This window comes from Pseudophryne corroboree, chromosome 3 (genome assembly GCF_028390025.1).
Source record: "Pseudophryne corroboree isolate aPseCor3 chromosome 3, aPseCor3.hap2, whole genome shotgun sequence".
In the NCBI taxonomy this organism is placed as follows: Eukaryota; Metazoa; Chordata; class Amphibia; order Anura; family Myobatrachidae; genus Pseudophryne; species Pseudophryne corroboree.
The window spans coordinates 734,216,005-734,232,389 of NC_086446.1; the positions used below are offsets into that span (position 1 = coordinate 734,216,005).

At 46.1% G+C, this 16,385-nt stretch overlaps 1 protein-coding gene across 2 annotated transcripts in view; it reads right to left on the reverse strand.

Annotated features, from left to right (window-relative positions):
• DOCK1 (dedicator of cytokinesis 1) overlaps positions 1–16,385 on the reverse strand; it is a 649,074-nt gene that overhangs the window by 464,994 nt on the left and 167,695 nt on the right. Inside the window, exons 12-13 of one of the 2 annotated variants that reach the window (XM_063962225.1) lie at positions 11,242–11,321; positions 9,728–9,853 (exon numbers count right to left, since the gene is read on the reverse strand). In XM_063962225.1, coding sequence (XP_063818295.1) covers positions 9,728–9,853; positions 11,242–11,321 — 206 coding nt within the window. Of the gene's footprint in view, positions 1–9,727; positions 9,854–11,241; positions 11,385–16,385 lie in introns of both variants that reach the window. The other variant, XM_063962224.1, reaches the window with a different exon arrangement.

Consider the following 16,385-nt stretch of genomic DNA (forward strand, 5'->3'; position numbering starts at 1 on the left):
CCTCCGAACTCTGCGTCGTTGGGAACAACAGTCATTCCCACTGTTGAAACAGTCAAAGAGAAACAACGATTTGCACCACTCGTTTCTTGATCTCGCCTTAATCTGGGGAGCGTCCCAGAACAGAATAAGAATGGCTCTTACTGTTGAAAGAGAACCATCATACCGCCATTACTCCTATGAAATGGCAAAGACAATCCTGGATATCCACCCAGGTAATCCGAATGCGGAGGACCACGCATTTAAACCTCTTAGCCTTTTTTTTTTTTTTGGAAGAGCAGAACAATTCCCTGAACCTGACGCACCTCTGTACGGCGTCACGTACTACCTCCCCTTCCAGAAGGGAAACGGCAAGATCTAATAGAAAACAGTGAGGGGTAACATTTGTAACTCAGAATGTCCCCCCCTCGGATTATACAATCAAGTCACATGTCCTAGTCAATTCTCGGAAAATTAGTAGACGAGTCCCCACCGGAGTGGGATCCAGCCAGATAGACTCAGCGACCTGTGGCGGACGTGTTGAAAAATAAGATTTTACTTACCGATAAATCTATTTCTCGTAGTCCGTAGTGGATGCTGGGACTCCGTAAGGACCATGGGGAATAGCGGCTCCGCAGGAGACAGGGCACAAAATAAAAGCTTAAGGATCAGGTGGTGTGCACTGGCTCCTCCCCCTATGACCCTCCTCCAAGCCTCAGTTAGGATACTGTGCCCGGACGAGCGTACATAATAAGGAAGGATATTGAATCCCGGGTAAGACTCATACCAGCCACACCAATCACACCGTACAACTTGTGATCTGAACCCAGTTAACAGTATGATAAACGCAAAGGAGCCTCTGAAAAGATGGCTCACAACAATAATAACCCGAATTTTTGTAACAATAACTATATACAAGTATTGCAGACAATCCGCACTAGGGATGGGCGCCCAGCATCCACTACGGACTACGAGAAATAGATTTATCGGTAAGTAAAATCTTATTTTCTCTGACGTCCTAGTGGATGCTGGGACTCCGTAAGGACCATGGGGATTATACCAAAGCTCCCAAACGGGCGGGAGAGTGCGGATGACTCTGCAGCACCGAATGAGAGAACTCCAGGTCCTCCTCAGCCAGGGTATCAAATTTGTAGAATTTAGCAAACGTGTTTGCCCCTGACCAAGTAGCTGCTCGGCAAAGTTGTAAAGCCGAGACCCCTCGGGCAGCCGCCCAAGATGAGCCCACTTTCCTTGTGGAATGGGCTTTTACTGATTTTGGCTGTGGCAATCCTGCCACAGAATGTGCAAGCTGAATTGTACTACAAATCCAACGAGCAATCGTCTGCTTAGAAGCAGGAGCACCCAGCTTGTTGGGTGCATACAGGATAAACAGCGAGTCAGATTTTCTGACTCCAGCCGTCCTGGAAACATATATTTTCAAGGCCCTGACAACGTCAAGCAACTTAGAGTCCTCTAAGTCCCTGGTAGCCGCAGGTAGGTTCATGTGAAATGCAGAAACCACCTTAGGTAGAAATTGAGGACGAGTCCTCAATTCCGCCCTGTCAGAATGAAAAATTAAGTAAGGGCTTTTATATGATAAAGCCGCTAATTCTGACACACGCCTGGCTGAAGCCAAGGCTAACAGCATCGATACCTTCCATGTGAGATATTTTAAGTCCACAGTGGAAAGTGGTTCAAACCAATGTGACTTTAGAAAACTCAACACCACATTGAGATCCCAAGGTGCCACTGGAGGCACAAAAGGAGGCTGTATGTGCAGCACCCCTTTTACAAATGTCTGAACTTCAGGTACTGAAGCCAGTTCTTTCTGGAAGAAAATCGACAGGGCCGAAATTTGAACCTTAATGGACCCTAATTTTAGGCCCATAGACAGTCCTGTTTGCAGGAAATGAAGGAAACGACCCAGTTGAAATTCCTCTGTAGGGGCCTTCTTGGCCTCACACCACGCAACATATTTACGCCAAATGCGGTGATAATGTTTTGCGGTTACGTCCTTCCTGGCTTTGACCAGAGTAGGGATGACTTCTTCTGGAATGCCTTTTTCCCTCAGGATCCGGCGTTCAACCGCCATGCCGTCAAACGCAGCCGCGGTAAGTCTTGGAACAGACAAGGCCCCTGCAGTAGCAGGTCCTTTCTTAGAGGTAGAGGCCACGGTTCGTCCGTGAGCATCTCTTGAAGTTCCGGGTACCAAGTCCTTCTTGGCCAATCCGGAACCACGAGTATAGTTCTTACTCCTCTCCTTCTTATGATTCTCAGTACTTTTGGTATGAGAGGCAGAGGAGGGAACACATACACTGACTGGTACACCCACGGCGTTACCAGAGCGTCCACTGCTATTGCCTGAGGGTCCCTTGACCTGGCGCAATATCTGTCCAGTTTTTTGTTTAGACGTGACGCCATCATGTCCACCTTTGGTTTTTCCCAACGGTTTACAATCAGGTGGAAGACTTCTGGGTGAAGTCCCCACTCTCCCGGGTGAAGGTCGTGTCTGCTGAGGAAGTCTGCTTCCCAGTTGTCCACTCCCGGAATGAACACTGCTGACAGTGCTATCACATGATTTTCCGCCCAGCGAAGAATCCTTGCAGCTTCTGCCATTGCCCTCCTGCTTCTCGTGCCGCCCTGTCTGTTTACGTGGGCGACTGACGTGATGTTGTCCGATTGGATCAATACCGACTGACCCTGAAGCAGAGGTTTTGCTTGACTTAGGGCATTGTAAATGGCCCTTAGTTCCAGAATGTTTATATGAAGAGATGTTTCCATGCTTGACCACAAGCCCTGGAAATTCCTTCCCTGTGTGACTGCTCCCCAGCCTCTCAGGCTGGCATCCGTGGTTACCAGGATCCAATCCTGAATGCCAAATCTGCGGCCCTCTAGTAGATGAGCACTCTGCAGCCACCACAGGAGAGACACCCTTGTCCTTGGCGACAGGGTTATCCGCTGATGCATCTGCAGATGCGATCCGGACCATTTGTCCAGTAGATCCCACTGAAACGTTCTTGCATGGAATCTTCCGAATGGAATCGCTTCGTAAGAAGCCACCATTTTTCCCAGGACCCTCGTGCACTGATGCACTGAGACATGGCCTGGTTTTAGGAGGTTCCTGACTAGCTCGGATAACTCCCTGGCCTTCTCCTCCGGGAGAAACACCTTCTTCTGGACTGTGTCCAGAATCATTCCTAGGAACAGTAGACGTGTCGTTGGAATCAGCTGCGATTTTGGAATATTTAGAATCCACCCGTGCTGACGTAACACTACTTGAGATAGTGCTACTCCGACTTCTAACTGTTCCCTGGATCTTGCCCTTATCAGGAGATCGTCCAAGTAAGGGATAATTAAAATGCCTTTTCTTCGTAGAAGAATCATCATTTCGGCCATTACCTTGGTAAAGACCCGAGGTGCCGTGGACAATCCAAACGGCAGCGTCTGAAACTGATAATGACAGTTTTGTACTACAAACCTGAGGTACCCTTGGTGAGAAGGGTATATTGGGACGTGGAGATAAGCATCTTTGATGTCCAGAGACACCATATAGTCCCCTTCTTCCAGGTACGCTATCACTGCTCTGAGTGACTCCATCTTGAATTTGAACCTTTTTATGTAAGTGTTCAAGGATTTCAGATTTAAAATTGGTCTCACCGAGCCGTCCGGCTTCGGTACCACAAACAGCGTGGAATAATACCCCTTTCCTTGTTGCAGGAGGGGTACCTTGATTATCACCTGCTGGGAATACAGCTTGTGAATGGCTTCCAAAACTGCCTCCCTGTCGGAGGGAGACTTTGGTAAAGCAGACTTCAGGAACCGACGAGGGGGAAACGCCTCGAATTCCAGTTTGTACCCCTGCGATACTACCTGTAGAATCCAGGGATCCACTTGCGAGTGAGCCCACTGCGCGTTGAAATTCTTGAGACGGGCCCCCACCATATCTGAGTCTGCTTGTAAAGCCCCAGCGTCATGCTGAAGACTTGGCAGAAGCAGGGGAGGGCTTCTGCTCCTGGGAAGCGGCTGCATGGTGCAGTCTTTTTCCTCTTCCTCTGCCCCGGGGCAGAAAGGAGTGGCCTTTTGCTCGCTTGTACTTATGGGAACGAAAGGACTGAGTTTGAAAAGACGGTGTCTTTTTCTGCTGATGTGAAGTGACCTGGGGTAAAAAGGTGGATTTTCCAGCCGTTGCCGTGGCCACCAGGTCCGATAGACCAGCCCCAAATAACTCCTCCCCTTTATACGGCAATACTTCCATGTGCCGTTTGGAATCCGCATCCCCTGACCACTGTCGCGTCCATAACGCTCTTCTGGCAGAGATGGACATAGCACTTACTCTTGATGCCAGGGTGCAAATATCCCTCTGTGCATCACGCATATATAGTAATGCATCCTTTAAATGTTCTATAGTTAACAAAATATTGTCCCTATCCAGGGTATCAATATTCTCAGTCAGGGAATCCGACCATGCGACTCCAGCACTGCACATCCAGGCTGAGGCGATTGCTGGTCGCAGTATAACACCAGTATGTGTGTATATACTTTTTAGGATATTTTCCAGCCTTCTATCAGCTGGTTCTTTGAGGGTGGCCGTATCAGGAGACGGTAACGCTACTTGTTTAGATAAACGTGTGAGCGCCTTATCTACCCTAGGAGGTGTTTCCCAACGCGCCCTAACCTCTGGCGGGAAGGGATATAATGCTAATAATTTTTTAGAAATTAGCTGTTTTTTATCGGGGGAAACCCACGCTTTATCACACACCTCATTTATTTCCTCTGACTCAGGAAAAACTATTGGTAGTTTTTTCACACCCCACATAATACCCTTCTTTGTGGTACTTGTAGTGTCAGAAAGGTTCAATGCCTCTTTCATTGCCGTGATCATGTAACGTGTGGCCCTACTGGACATTACGTTTGTCTCGTTACCGTCGACACTAGACTCAGTATCTGTGTCAGGGTCTGTGTCGACCCACTGAGGTAACGGGCGTTTTAGCGCCCCTGACGGTGTCTGAGACGCCTGGACAGGCACTAATTGATTTGCCGGCTGTCTCATGTCGTCAACAGTTTTTTGCAAATTGCTGACATTATCACTTAATTGTTTAAATACAATCATCCAGTCAGGTGTCGACTCCCTAGGGGGTGACATCACCAACACAGGCAACTGCTCCGCCTCCACATCATTTTCCTCCTCATACATGTCGACACACGCGTACCGACACACAGCACACACACCGGGAATGCTCTGATAGAGGACAGGACCCCACTTAGCCCTTTGGAGAGACAGAGGGAGAGTCTGCCAGCACACACCCAGCGCTATATATATATACACAGGGATAACCTTATATAAGTGTTATTCCCTTATAGCTGCTGTTATTATCGTTATTTGCTGCCAAAAATGCCCCCCCTTCTCTTTTTTACCCTGATTCTGAAGCAGGACTGCAGGGGAGAGTCAGGGAGCCGTCCTTCCAGCGGAGCTGTGAGGGAAAATGGCGCTTGTGTGCTGAGGAGATAGGCTCCGCCCCTTCACGACGTCCTTATCTCCCGCTTTTTTGTGTAAAAATGGCAGGGGTTAAAATACATCCATATAGCCCAGGAGCTATATGTGATGTATTCTTTTTGCCACCTAAGGTATATACTGTTATATTGCGTCTCAGGGCGCTCCCCCCCAGCGCCCTGCACCCTCAGTGACCGGAGTGTGAAGTGTGCTGAGAGCAATGGCGCACAGCTGCGGTGCTGTGCGCTACCTTAGTCTGAAGACAGGATGTCTTCTGCCGCCGATTTCACCGGACCTCTTCGTCTCTTCTGGCTCTGTAAGGGGGACGGCGGCGCGGCTCCGGTGACCCATCCAGGCTGAACCTGTGATCGTCCCTCTGGAGCTAATGTCCAGTAGCCTAAGAAACCCGATCCACTCTGCACTCAGGTGAGTCCGTTTCTTCTCCCCTTAGTCCCACGATGCAGTGAGCCTGTTGCCAGCAGGACTCACTGAAAATAAAAAAAAACTAAACTAAACTTTTATTCTAAGCAGCTCAGGAGAGCCACCTAGATTGCACCCTTCTCGGCCGGGCACAAAAATCTAACTGAGGCTTGGAGGAGGGTCATAGGGGGAGGAGCCAGTGCACACCACCTGATCCTTAAGCTTTTATTTTGTGCCCTGTCTCCTGCGGAGCCGCTATTCCCCATGGTCCTTACGGAGTCCCAGCATCCACTAGGACGTCAGAGAAAACAGAAACCGAAATCCGGGTCTGCGGACCAAACAGGGCTGCAGAACTCTTACCTTTTCAGCTTCCACTGTCTGCACAGAAAAGGAAAAAGGAACGGTATCGAACGATTAAAACAACTGCATCCCACCAAAGAATGCATCCCCAACCGCTGCGAAGGAGTCTAACTCACAAAGCTAGACTTACCAGTGGTATCCGCCGAGATTGAAAGAACTGAGGCATCCCAGTATCTCTCGGAAACAACCTCAGCAGTTTTCCCCGGCCACACCTCCTGCCGTCACGCGGCAACCTGCTGCAATGTTATAGAATATAATAAACAACTTTACCCACTCTCTGTAGGGTAATTCTATCGGATGTCTGTCCAAACAGAACACTCCCCCATGTACATGCAGTGCAAATAAGTATATAAATAAAATATCACTTAGCTTCCTGTGTATGATCCTTTGCGACCGGCTCTGCGTCGACCAGGAGTTGACTGCCACAATGTTCTCTCCGCATCGGGAAGAGAATAATATTCGGACTCCTTGAGAGGATCGAAAACCAACTCATCACGGCCAATCTAGAGCTTAATCAACAGAGCGACCAGCACATGAGAAGAATACCATTGTTTCAGCATTCATGGATATACATCATGTAACATATCCTAACCATGCATATACAGTATAAACATATATATACATATATATATAACCTATACGCAAGTGGATTGTCCAGACCTGTCAGGTCCCTAGTGACAGTAATGTGTTCTGAATGTGTATGACCATGTACTGACATGCCCCAGATGTGGATCTACCAGGAACGTTATGGTCGACAGAAACTTAGTATATGTCGACAGCAGGGAATAGTCAACAGGCAAAAAATAACAATCTTGGAACCCCGAGGGGTCTGAGGGAAGCATACATATACAATTGCAATAAGACTCCCCCCACATATATCTATAAATATATATATAGGTACAAGGCAATAACAGCCTGTTAATTTTTTTACCCAGTAAATACCGTTGATGCCGACAGGGCACCCACAAACAACTGTGTCTCCCCTAGCGTGTTTACTTTTTTAAGCACACACACACCAACCTGTAAATACTTAATCTTCCAAATCAAGTACCGTCATGCGCCGGCGAAGCCGACAGCTATCCCCATAGCAGCTTGTGACAAAGCCTTCACATATGTCGACATATGTCGGACTAAAAGATAGTGGATAAACAAACAGGGAAACACTGAATTTACGTATCACAAAGATTATGCGCCCCTTATAAAACATAATGCTATATGACTCCATATAGCATTAAAAAAAACACTGTGCCCCCCCTCCTTCTTACTATACAGCAAGCCTTGGCGGGGACCTGAGCAAAATGGCGCTGACTCCGCTGTGAGGTCTAAGCTCCGCCCCTTCTCTGCGTGCTTAAGCCCGCTCAAAAAGCATATATAAAACTACATATATTGAGCTGGGGGAACCTATATACAGCGTATAACCCCCTGCATATACACATAAATAGAATCGCTGCCCAGGGCGCCCCCCATGCGCCCTGCACCCTCGGAAGACGGTGGTGTGTGGGAGCAAAGGCACGCAGCGCGATCGCTGCGGCACCCTGGCGGGGTGACATACCCGGTGTCCGGCCAACTAAATATGTCCCCCTGCCAGCGATCTAAGTCAGTATACGCCGCCCAGGGCGCTCCCCCCCCCAGCGCCTTGCACCCTGCAAGAGCCGCTGCTGCTCCCTCCGTTTCGCGGCACACTGGCGGGGTGAACATACCCGGTGTCCGGACACCTAAATATGTCCCCCCGCCAGAGATCCAAACCTCAGCAACATGCCGCCCAGGGCGCTCCCCCCCAGCGCCCTGCACCCTGCCAGAGACGTTGGTGTGTGGGAGCATGGAGCGCAGCGTTACCTCCGTTACTGAAGTCTTCTGCCGTCACTGAAGTCTTCTGTTCTTCACATACTCACCCGGCTTCTTTTTTCTGGCTTCTGTGAGGGGGATGACGGCGCGGCTCCGGGAACAAGCAGCTAGGCGCAGCAAGTGATCGAACCCTCTGGAGCTAATGGTGTCCAGTAGCCAAGAAGCAGAGCCCTTAAACTAAGAAGTAGGTCCTGCTTCTCTCCCTTCACTCCCACGCTGCAAGGAGCCTGTAGCCAGCAGGTCTGCCTGAAAATAAAAAACCTAACAAAGTCTTTTAGAGAAACTCAGGAGAGCTCCCCTAGTGTGTGTCCCATCACTCCTGGGCACAAAGTCTAACTGAGGTCTGGAGGAGGGGCATAGAGGGAAGAGCCAGTTCACACCCAGTTTAAGTCTTTATAGTGTGCCCAAGCTCCTGCGGATCCGTCTATACCCCATGGTCCTTTTGGAGTCCACAGCATCCTCTAGGACGTAAGAGAAATTAAAAAAATAAAAGACTACACAGAATGTACTGTAGGCAGAATGCGGGGAAGATGCCAGCTGTCGGGATCCCGGCAGTGGAAATATAGATGCCGGAACCCCAACGCCAGATCTCTGAAAGGGGCTGGAAACGGACTCCGGATTCCCGACCGTAGTAACAGCCGGCGGGTTAGGAACAGGAAGGTGGGGGGGGGGGGGGTTAGGTTTAGGCACCACACAGAGGGTTAGGCACCCCTGGGGGGATTAGGGTCAGGCTGCAGGGGAGGGACGGTTAGGTTTAGGCAGCGGGGATGGGGGGTTAGGTTTAGGCACCTCCAGGTGGGTGGTTAGGGTATTCCCTGTAGGCCTGATACACAACCTGTTCAGGCTCTCAGGTGCAGTAACAATAAGTAAGCCTGGGTCTTGTACTGCACCGTAGCCATAGAGAGACACAGGTTTCCTCTTTCTGCTGTACAGGCCAGAGAGGTAGAGTACAGAGCAGCATGGGAAAGGGACCAGGGACGGCTGTATGCATATATGTGCACAGTACACCCCCTGGTAACATGAATGGGTGACAGAGCCCCCCTCCGTGACCGATAGGAGCCCTCCTCCATGACAAATAGAGCCCTCGTCACACCCCTGCCCGGCCTGAGGCTGCCCCTGTGCCCACCCATTACCTGTCACTGCGCTGATGGGATACACAGGAAACAGTGAAAAGTGCTTCACTCGGCTATTCAAACAGCCCGACGGACGGCAGTGGCCAGTGATGATGCGAGAGAGCGTATCACCGCTCATCGCCCGGCCATACGCACTGGACGAGTGAGCTCAAAGTAGCTCAAAATGCCAAAAGTGAGCTACTTTGAGCTCAAAATCGCCTTTAGTTCCTTTGTGCTTCATATACAGACACGGATATACGAGAGTTGGATATCAAATGAACCAGCGCGGTCACCCGGTGAGTCCTACTCACATTGCTAATAAGATGCATTTTCGGGTAGAAAGAGGCGAAAAAAAGACATCCGGTGCTAGCAGAGTTTGCGCAGAATCTGGTGGCTCATGGAAGCCAAGCATTTAGCGTAACATGACCTTTGGAGGCTAGTTGTATGAGGACAACATACAACATTTTATAGCAGTACACTGTAAATAGCCACCAGCCGTTCCCTTAGTAACCCTTATATGTACCTGGCATGATGATCTCGGGGAATCCCATTTTCCGTGCCACAGCTGTAGACCTATCCACCAAGTGAGGAAATTCCTTTCTAATCTGATGAATGTCACCAGGCAACAACTTCATGGTGACCCACAGACCTTGAATGCAGAGAGAAAGAGGAAGGTTACACTTTCTATTGACTACAGTTGCACAACAAAATCTTTACATAGACGTTTTTGCAGTTATGTTGTTCCACGTTAATTCTTCCATTATCCACTAAATAGAGAAGGTACAGTAACAAAGATGGTGGGTAGGCTCATCTCCCTTTGTCAGTGAGGGACAAAGTATCCAAAAAACAGATGATTGTACTGGACCTTCACATCACCAGATAATGCATTGACGGGGTAATAATTGAAAAAAAATTAAATATAGAATTCTGGGGATTCCATGAAAGATTTGTGGTCTGCAATGCGTAGGGGCCATCAGTAAAGAATTTGCATTTTATAACACTATTGTATACTGTGTTCTGTATAGTGGTAAGTAGAATTCTCTCTGTATTGTATATTGGTTACTAGGATAGTCTTTGTATGATTTTTAAGTTATTAGAATGTTTCTGGTATTGTATAGTGGTTACTCAAATGATACCTGTATTGAATGTCCCTTATATTGTATAGTTGTCACTAGAACAATCTCTGTATTGCGTATAGGCAACTTTTAATTTGGGTCACAGTAATTCACCATATTTTATATACAAGTTCCATTAAATATTATCTGTATTGTATACATGCATGTAACCAATGACCCGCGTTATATGAAGATCATCCGAATGCGCGTTACCGCAGACATCACTAAAATTTCATCATAGAATAAGCTTTTTGTATTTCTTAACTAGACCCCTTCATGCTTCTTATATTATAACTTGAACGTTACAAAAATCTATAAATTGTATGCAGGTCACTGAATGCTCTTTGTATTGTATAGGTCATAGAATGCTCTCTGCACGGTATGTGATTGAAGCTCTCGGAAAACACTTAAAACATTTCATTGGTTGCATAAGATCACACCCTCTAAAGCAGGCATTCCCAACCACGGTCCTCAAGGCACACCAACAGTGCAGGTTTTAGTGATATCCAGGCTGCAGCACAGATTGTTAAATCAAAATAACTGAGCTACTAATTAAGTCACCTGTGCTGCAGTCTAGATATCACTAAAACCTGCACTGTTGGTGTGCCTTGAGGACCGTGGTTGGGATTGCCTGCTCTAAAGAAAAACCACCCACTAGCATAATTTGGTCAACGTTGCCCAACCAATTGGAAACACTGCCCACCACACCATGCATAAACTTACTTTATATAACCCCAATTAACCATCATCAATAAAAAAAATCTACTTCTGCTTTCTATTTGCAAAGGTACAAACTTGAAAAAAGTATATCTGTGCAGTTTACATTCGAATGAGAGCGGTTTATATGCTAATGAGATATACACCAGCTGGATGAATCTGCAACTGCTGGTTGCTGCATTACTGTTGCATGAAAAGTACATACCTTGCCCTTTGTGGTTAACTTCCTTGGCAGCAATCACTTTGTTTATAACAGTCTGAAGGAAATCACTCTCCCCTGCCACCCTGGGTGAAAAACGGGATGATAGGTTGAGCTGCTTGTGTCGGATGACGTCATCCAATGCTAGCCTGGAGTGCACATCACAGACACCACCACGGGAAACAAAGGGTCACAGAAAGCCAGAGATCACAGAAACAAGGGGATGGATGAGGTCATAGCACAGATTGTACAAAATTGTGTATTAGTCCACAACATACAAAGAACAGAAATAGATGACAAGAAAGATATGGAAAGATCAGTACGTGGGAAATCACTTTGGAGAAGATAAAGCCATTTTATGACCCTAAGTCCCTGAGAAGTATGTCTGTGAGAGTACCCATAGGCAGGGAACCTGCACTCACAGGCAAAATTACAGTTAAAAGGAAAAAAACACTTTCAAATAAAAAAATAAAAAAAACAGCAAAAAAAAATAAAAAACACACCAAACCCCACATTAACGCCAAATGTTTCAGGAACATGTTGGAATGTAAGATAATTGGGTATAAAGTGACCAGTTTATCTTTTAAACCAAGAAAACAAACATAAGATCAACTCAGGAGTAACGTAAATTTGTTGGTGGTTTTGGCTGGAGGGGATTTAAAAGGGCATGAATATTACATGCAAAAACACTCCTGGTTTCCATTTACATTTAATATTGTTGCCCTTTTAAGTTCCACAGCCAAAACGGATGACAAGCGATGGCTTTGAAAAGCTACCACTTAAGTAAATAATAAAGGATCTAAGTAGAAATGTGTTGCAATAGCATTCTAAGGTATTTTCATGAAATATAACATAACATTAAGTTTTAATCCACAGGCATGTACACCCCATTCTTGAACGATAAAAAAACAAATTACTATCACATTCATTTTAGAGAAGAACCCCCACCGCAAGTAGATCCACATCATCCCTATATCCCGGATTCCCACATTTCTTAACCTTCAGCAGGTAATGATGATTGAGCTATCGCTGCCGTGAAAGCTTTCATACCACTGCGGCAGATGTATTAAGCCTGGAGAGGTGATAAAGCAGTGATAAGTGCAAGGTGATAACGCACCAGCCAATCAGATTCTAACTGTCAATTTACATATTGGAGCTGATTGACTGGTGCGTTATCACCTTGCACTTATCACTGGTTTATCACTTCTCCAGGCTTAATACATCTGCACCAGTATTTTATCTTGCGCAAATGTATACAAGTAGTATTTGCTTCACCCCATATCATCTGTATGACAGAATATTTCTACATTATCTACTAAAAAATGTGCAACATTCATGAACAGAGACTGGGCGTCCAGGAAATCTGGGCAAAAGATCTTAAGGGTGACATGAGACAGAAATCCAGCAAGGATCACATATTTCTGTGCATTTGTGTACAGAGCCACTCGGTAAGAAGCTGGAACGCAGCAGGAGACTTGGTAATGTACATAACACGTAAACATCCTAATAGTTACTTGTGCAAGCAAATTAATTGGTCTCCCAGTAGGGGGAGAACACCACCGTTCTCACTGTCAACTTCTAATCAAATATTCAAATAGCATAACAGATTGCTCACAACTTGCAATAGTTTGTGTGTACAGAATGAAACATCATAAGCAGTATACAATGTCCGGGGGATGAGATACGCATAGTGATTTCAGTTTTGTTTCAAGTTTGTCCTTAATAATTAAGCCACATAGGGAATTTAGATTCCGTAAAAAATAAAAAAAACATTGCACTGCATTTTGAGAAAACAAATGTCACCTACTGTATAAAAAACAATACAAAAAAACAACAAAACAGTATTTATACAGTAAGCTGTACTTTATTTCTATAATTTGAAGGCAATATATATTGGAAGCTTTAAGGTCAATGTAGAATAGAAACATGACTGAGGTACACAATTTGTGGGTTGCGACCACGACTGGGGTCCTAAAACCTGTTTTTGGACAAGACTCATACTCCCCTACTGTTACAGGATGTCCAGCAGCCCCCCAAAATTGAGGAGTGGACAACTACCCCCCGCCCCCATCATTCCATCACCAGTGGTTTTCCCACTAGGCACGTGCCTAGGGGCGGTGGCACACCACACTGATGAGGCCAAGTGATTGTCATTCCGACTTCTTTTTTTTATATTTTTGTTTTGCAACTGACCAGAGTAGACCAATGTTCAGCAAATTGTGGTCCAGGAGGTGGTAGTGGGGTGTGGTTGGGGCTGCTTTGGTATTACCGATGTATCCGGACTAGCCCTGAAATGAAGGGGCAGTAACGAGACGGTTGGAGGGGCAGACAATAATGCGCCTAGGGGCAGCCTGACCCCTAAATCCGCCCCGGCCCATCAATTCTATAGTGGATTGAGCGGGACATGGTTGTGGAAGCAGGATTTATGTGATAATTGCACATCAGACAATAACCACACACGTGCTTCAGTTTCCACTCTTAAGTTATACCAGTGATGGTCAACAGGCAGCCCTCCGAGCCTTCGCTTGTAGCCCTCAGCTCGTTCCTGCTTTGTTGTCACATTTGTTATGGCTTGCAGACATGTTACTAAGTGTAAACGGGATCCGGTCTCTAGGTCGACCACTATTGGTCGACAGTAAGTAGGTCGACCACTATTGGTCGACAGTAAGTAGGTCGACATGGTTTCTAGGTTGACATGTACTAGGTCGACATGAGTGTAACACTTTTTTTAAAAAATTTTTAAACTTTTTCATACTTTTTGATCCACGTGGACTACAATCAGGAACGGTAACCTGTGCCGAGCGCAGCGAGGCACCTTGCCCAAAGTACGCCGAGCAAAGCAAGCCATGCGAGGGGACACGGTGCACTAATTGGGGTTCCCGGTCACTCTACGAAGAAAACACCAAAAAAATGAAAACAAATCATGTCGAACTTTTTTCATGTCGACCTAGTACATGTCGAGCTGGAGTCCCTGTCGACCTAGAAACCATGTCGATCTACTTACTGTCAACCAATAGTGGTCGACCTAGACACTGTCGACCTAAGTCTAGTCTATCTACCACACCCATAGAGTTAACCTGCTTCTTATTGTCCGATACAGATGTAGGACTGTGGGTATCTCAGGTCTTTAATACAGTACCAATGTTGATCATAGTGTTTTGGGGTTGTATTATCTGGTACCTGGATGGATTTACCACCTGTCATGCAGTGGATTTCTTCATCTGCCTGTGATGCTGGAATGTCTGCATCACCCTTAAGGGCCCTACACACGGGAGACATGTGGCTGAGCGAACCGCTCAGTGCACATCTCTCCACCCGCTCAGTGTGCTGAGCGAGGCGGGGGGAGGACGGGGGGCCGCTCACTTCACCCAGCGGGTGCAATGAGCGACGTGCTAGATTGAGCCTGCATGCAGGCCAATCTAGCACCGGCTATAGTGATGCACAGGGCCGCACATCGCTATCGCTGTGGGGGGTACACACGAGTGATCTGTGCTTAAAATCAAAGCAATCTAGTCAGATTGCTTAGATTTTAAGCATGGATCTCTCCGTGAGTACTTACTTACATTTTGGGAGTTGTGTAGATAGTAAACATGTTACCCATGGGGCGTCTGTTTTTAGAAGCCTGTAAGTTTAAATGCCCTGCAAAGCAAAAACCTTTTTAAATCCACAACTCGTTTGTCCCAACAGAGTCAGGAATTATCAGACTTCATGCTGGAACACAAAGGAGAATGGCAGCCAGAAATGAAAACTTGGGGTGGCCTTTGTAAGGATGCGGACACAGTAGTCCAAGATAAAAACTAACCTACTGTAGCTGACCGCTCAATCGCAATTAAAAACCAAAAGAAAACTCATAATATATTTTACTGATGTTTTGGTGTCCCACCTTGCCTCCACTTCTTCGCCTTAAACAGTACGGATCTGTTGGGGAACGTGTGGTCAGAGGGTACCCTACTGATCATATGAAGGACATGTCCTAACTGAAGATGCTTCTAAACAAAGATCCATGGTCTCGTTAAAACAACTACCAATGATCAGCTGCCTGTGCCCTCTCCCTCTACTCCCCATTACCCGGACCTCTGCCAACCACCTCCCAAGATACTGTACTCAAAAAAAAAAAAAATATTATATATATATATATATATATATATATATATATATATATATATATATATATATATATATATATATATATATATATATAAAGACTCATTTTAAAAGTGGCTAAGAGTCTTATTTCTTCTAACTGGAAAGTAAAGGAATCTTCCACTGTCTGCTGCAACCAATAATGGGGCAGATGTATTGACCTGGAGAAGGCATAAGGAAGAGATAAACCAGTGATAAGTTCAAGGTGATAAACGCACCAGACAATCAGCTCCAATATGTAAATGAACAGGAGCCGATTGGCTTGTGCGTTTATCACCTTGCACATATCACTGGTTTATCACTTCCTTATGCCTTATCCAGGCTTAAAACATCTGCCCCAATATTTGGCTAACATGCGGCAAACAACAAATCACTGTTACCTTTCATCATATCCCCAACCATTTTACCACCGCTCGTTCATAAGGACTCTGAACGATACCTACACTCTAAACCATGTCATCTATTTTTGTGTACTTAATTTGAGGTGAACCCCCCCCCCCATCCTACTTATTACTTCCCCACTCATCTCCTACAGAAAACTGAACACAAGTCCACATCATCACATCATCACATCAAGCTGTAAGAAAATATATAACTATATGGTCGGTATTTTGTCCTCCTTCGGTCTTCCCTCAGTCCCTTAGCTAGCTGTCCCGCTTCCTTTTACCCACCCTTTTAACTTTATTATGTTCTCCTTCTTAATGTTGACATTTCCATAAAAAAAATCTAATACATTGTATTTGTTTCTTTAATGATACAATACAAAGTTCTGCAGGAGGGGAATGCCATCTGGCCGATCCTCATAAGTCCCAACGTTCCAGCACTTCTGCTACGAATGTTTCCCTTACTCAAACAGAGAGACACGTCATTAACAAGCTGTGTGACATAGGGGTCTATTTACTAAGCCTTGGATGGAGATAAAGGGCCAGCCAACCAGCTCGTGTCATTTTTCAAACCCAGCCTATGACAAGGCAGCAAGGAGCCGATTGGCTGGTACTTTATCTCTA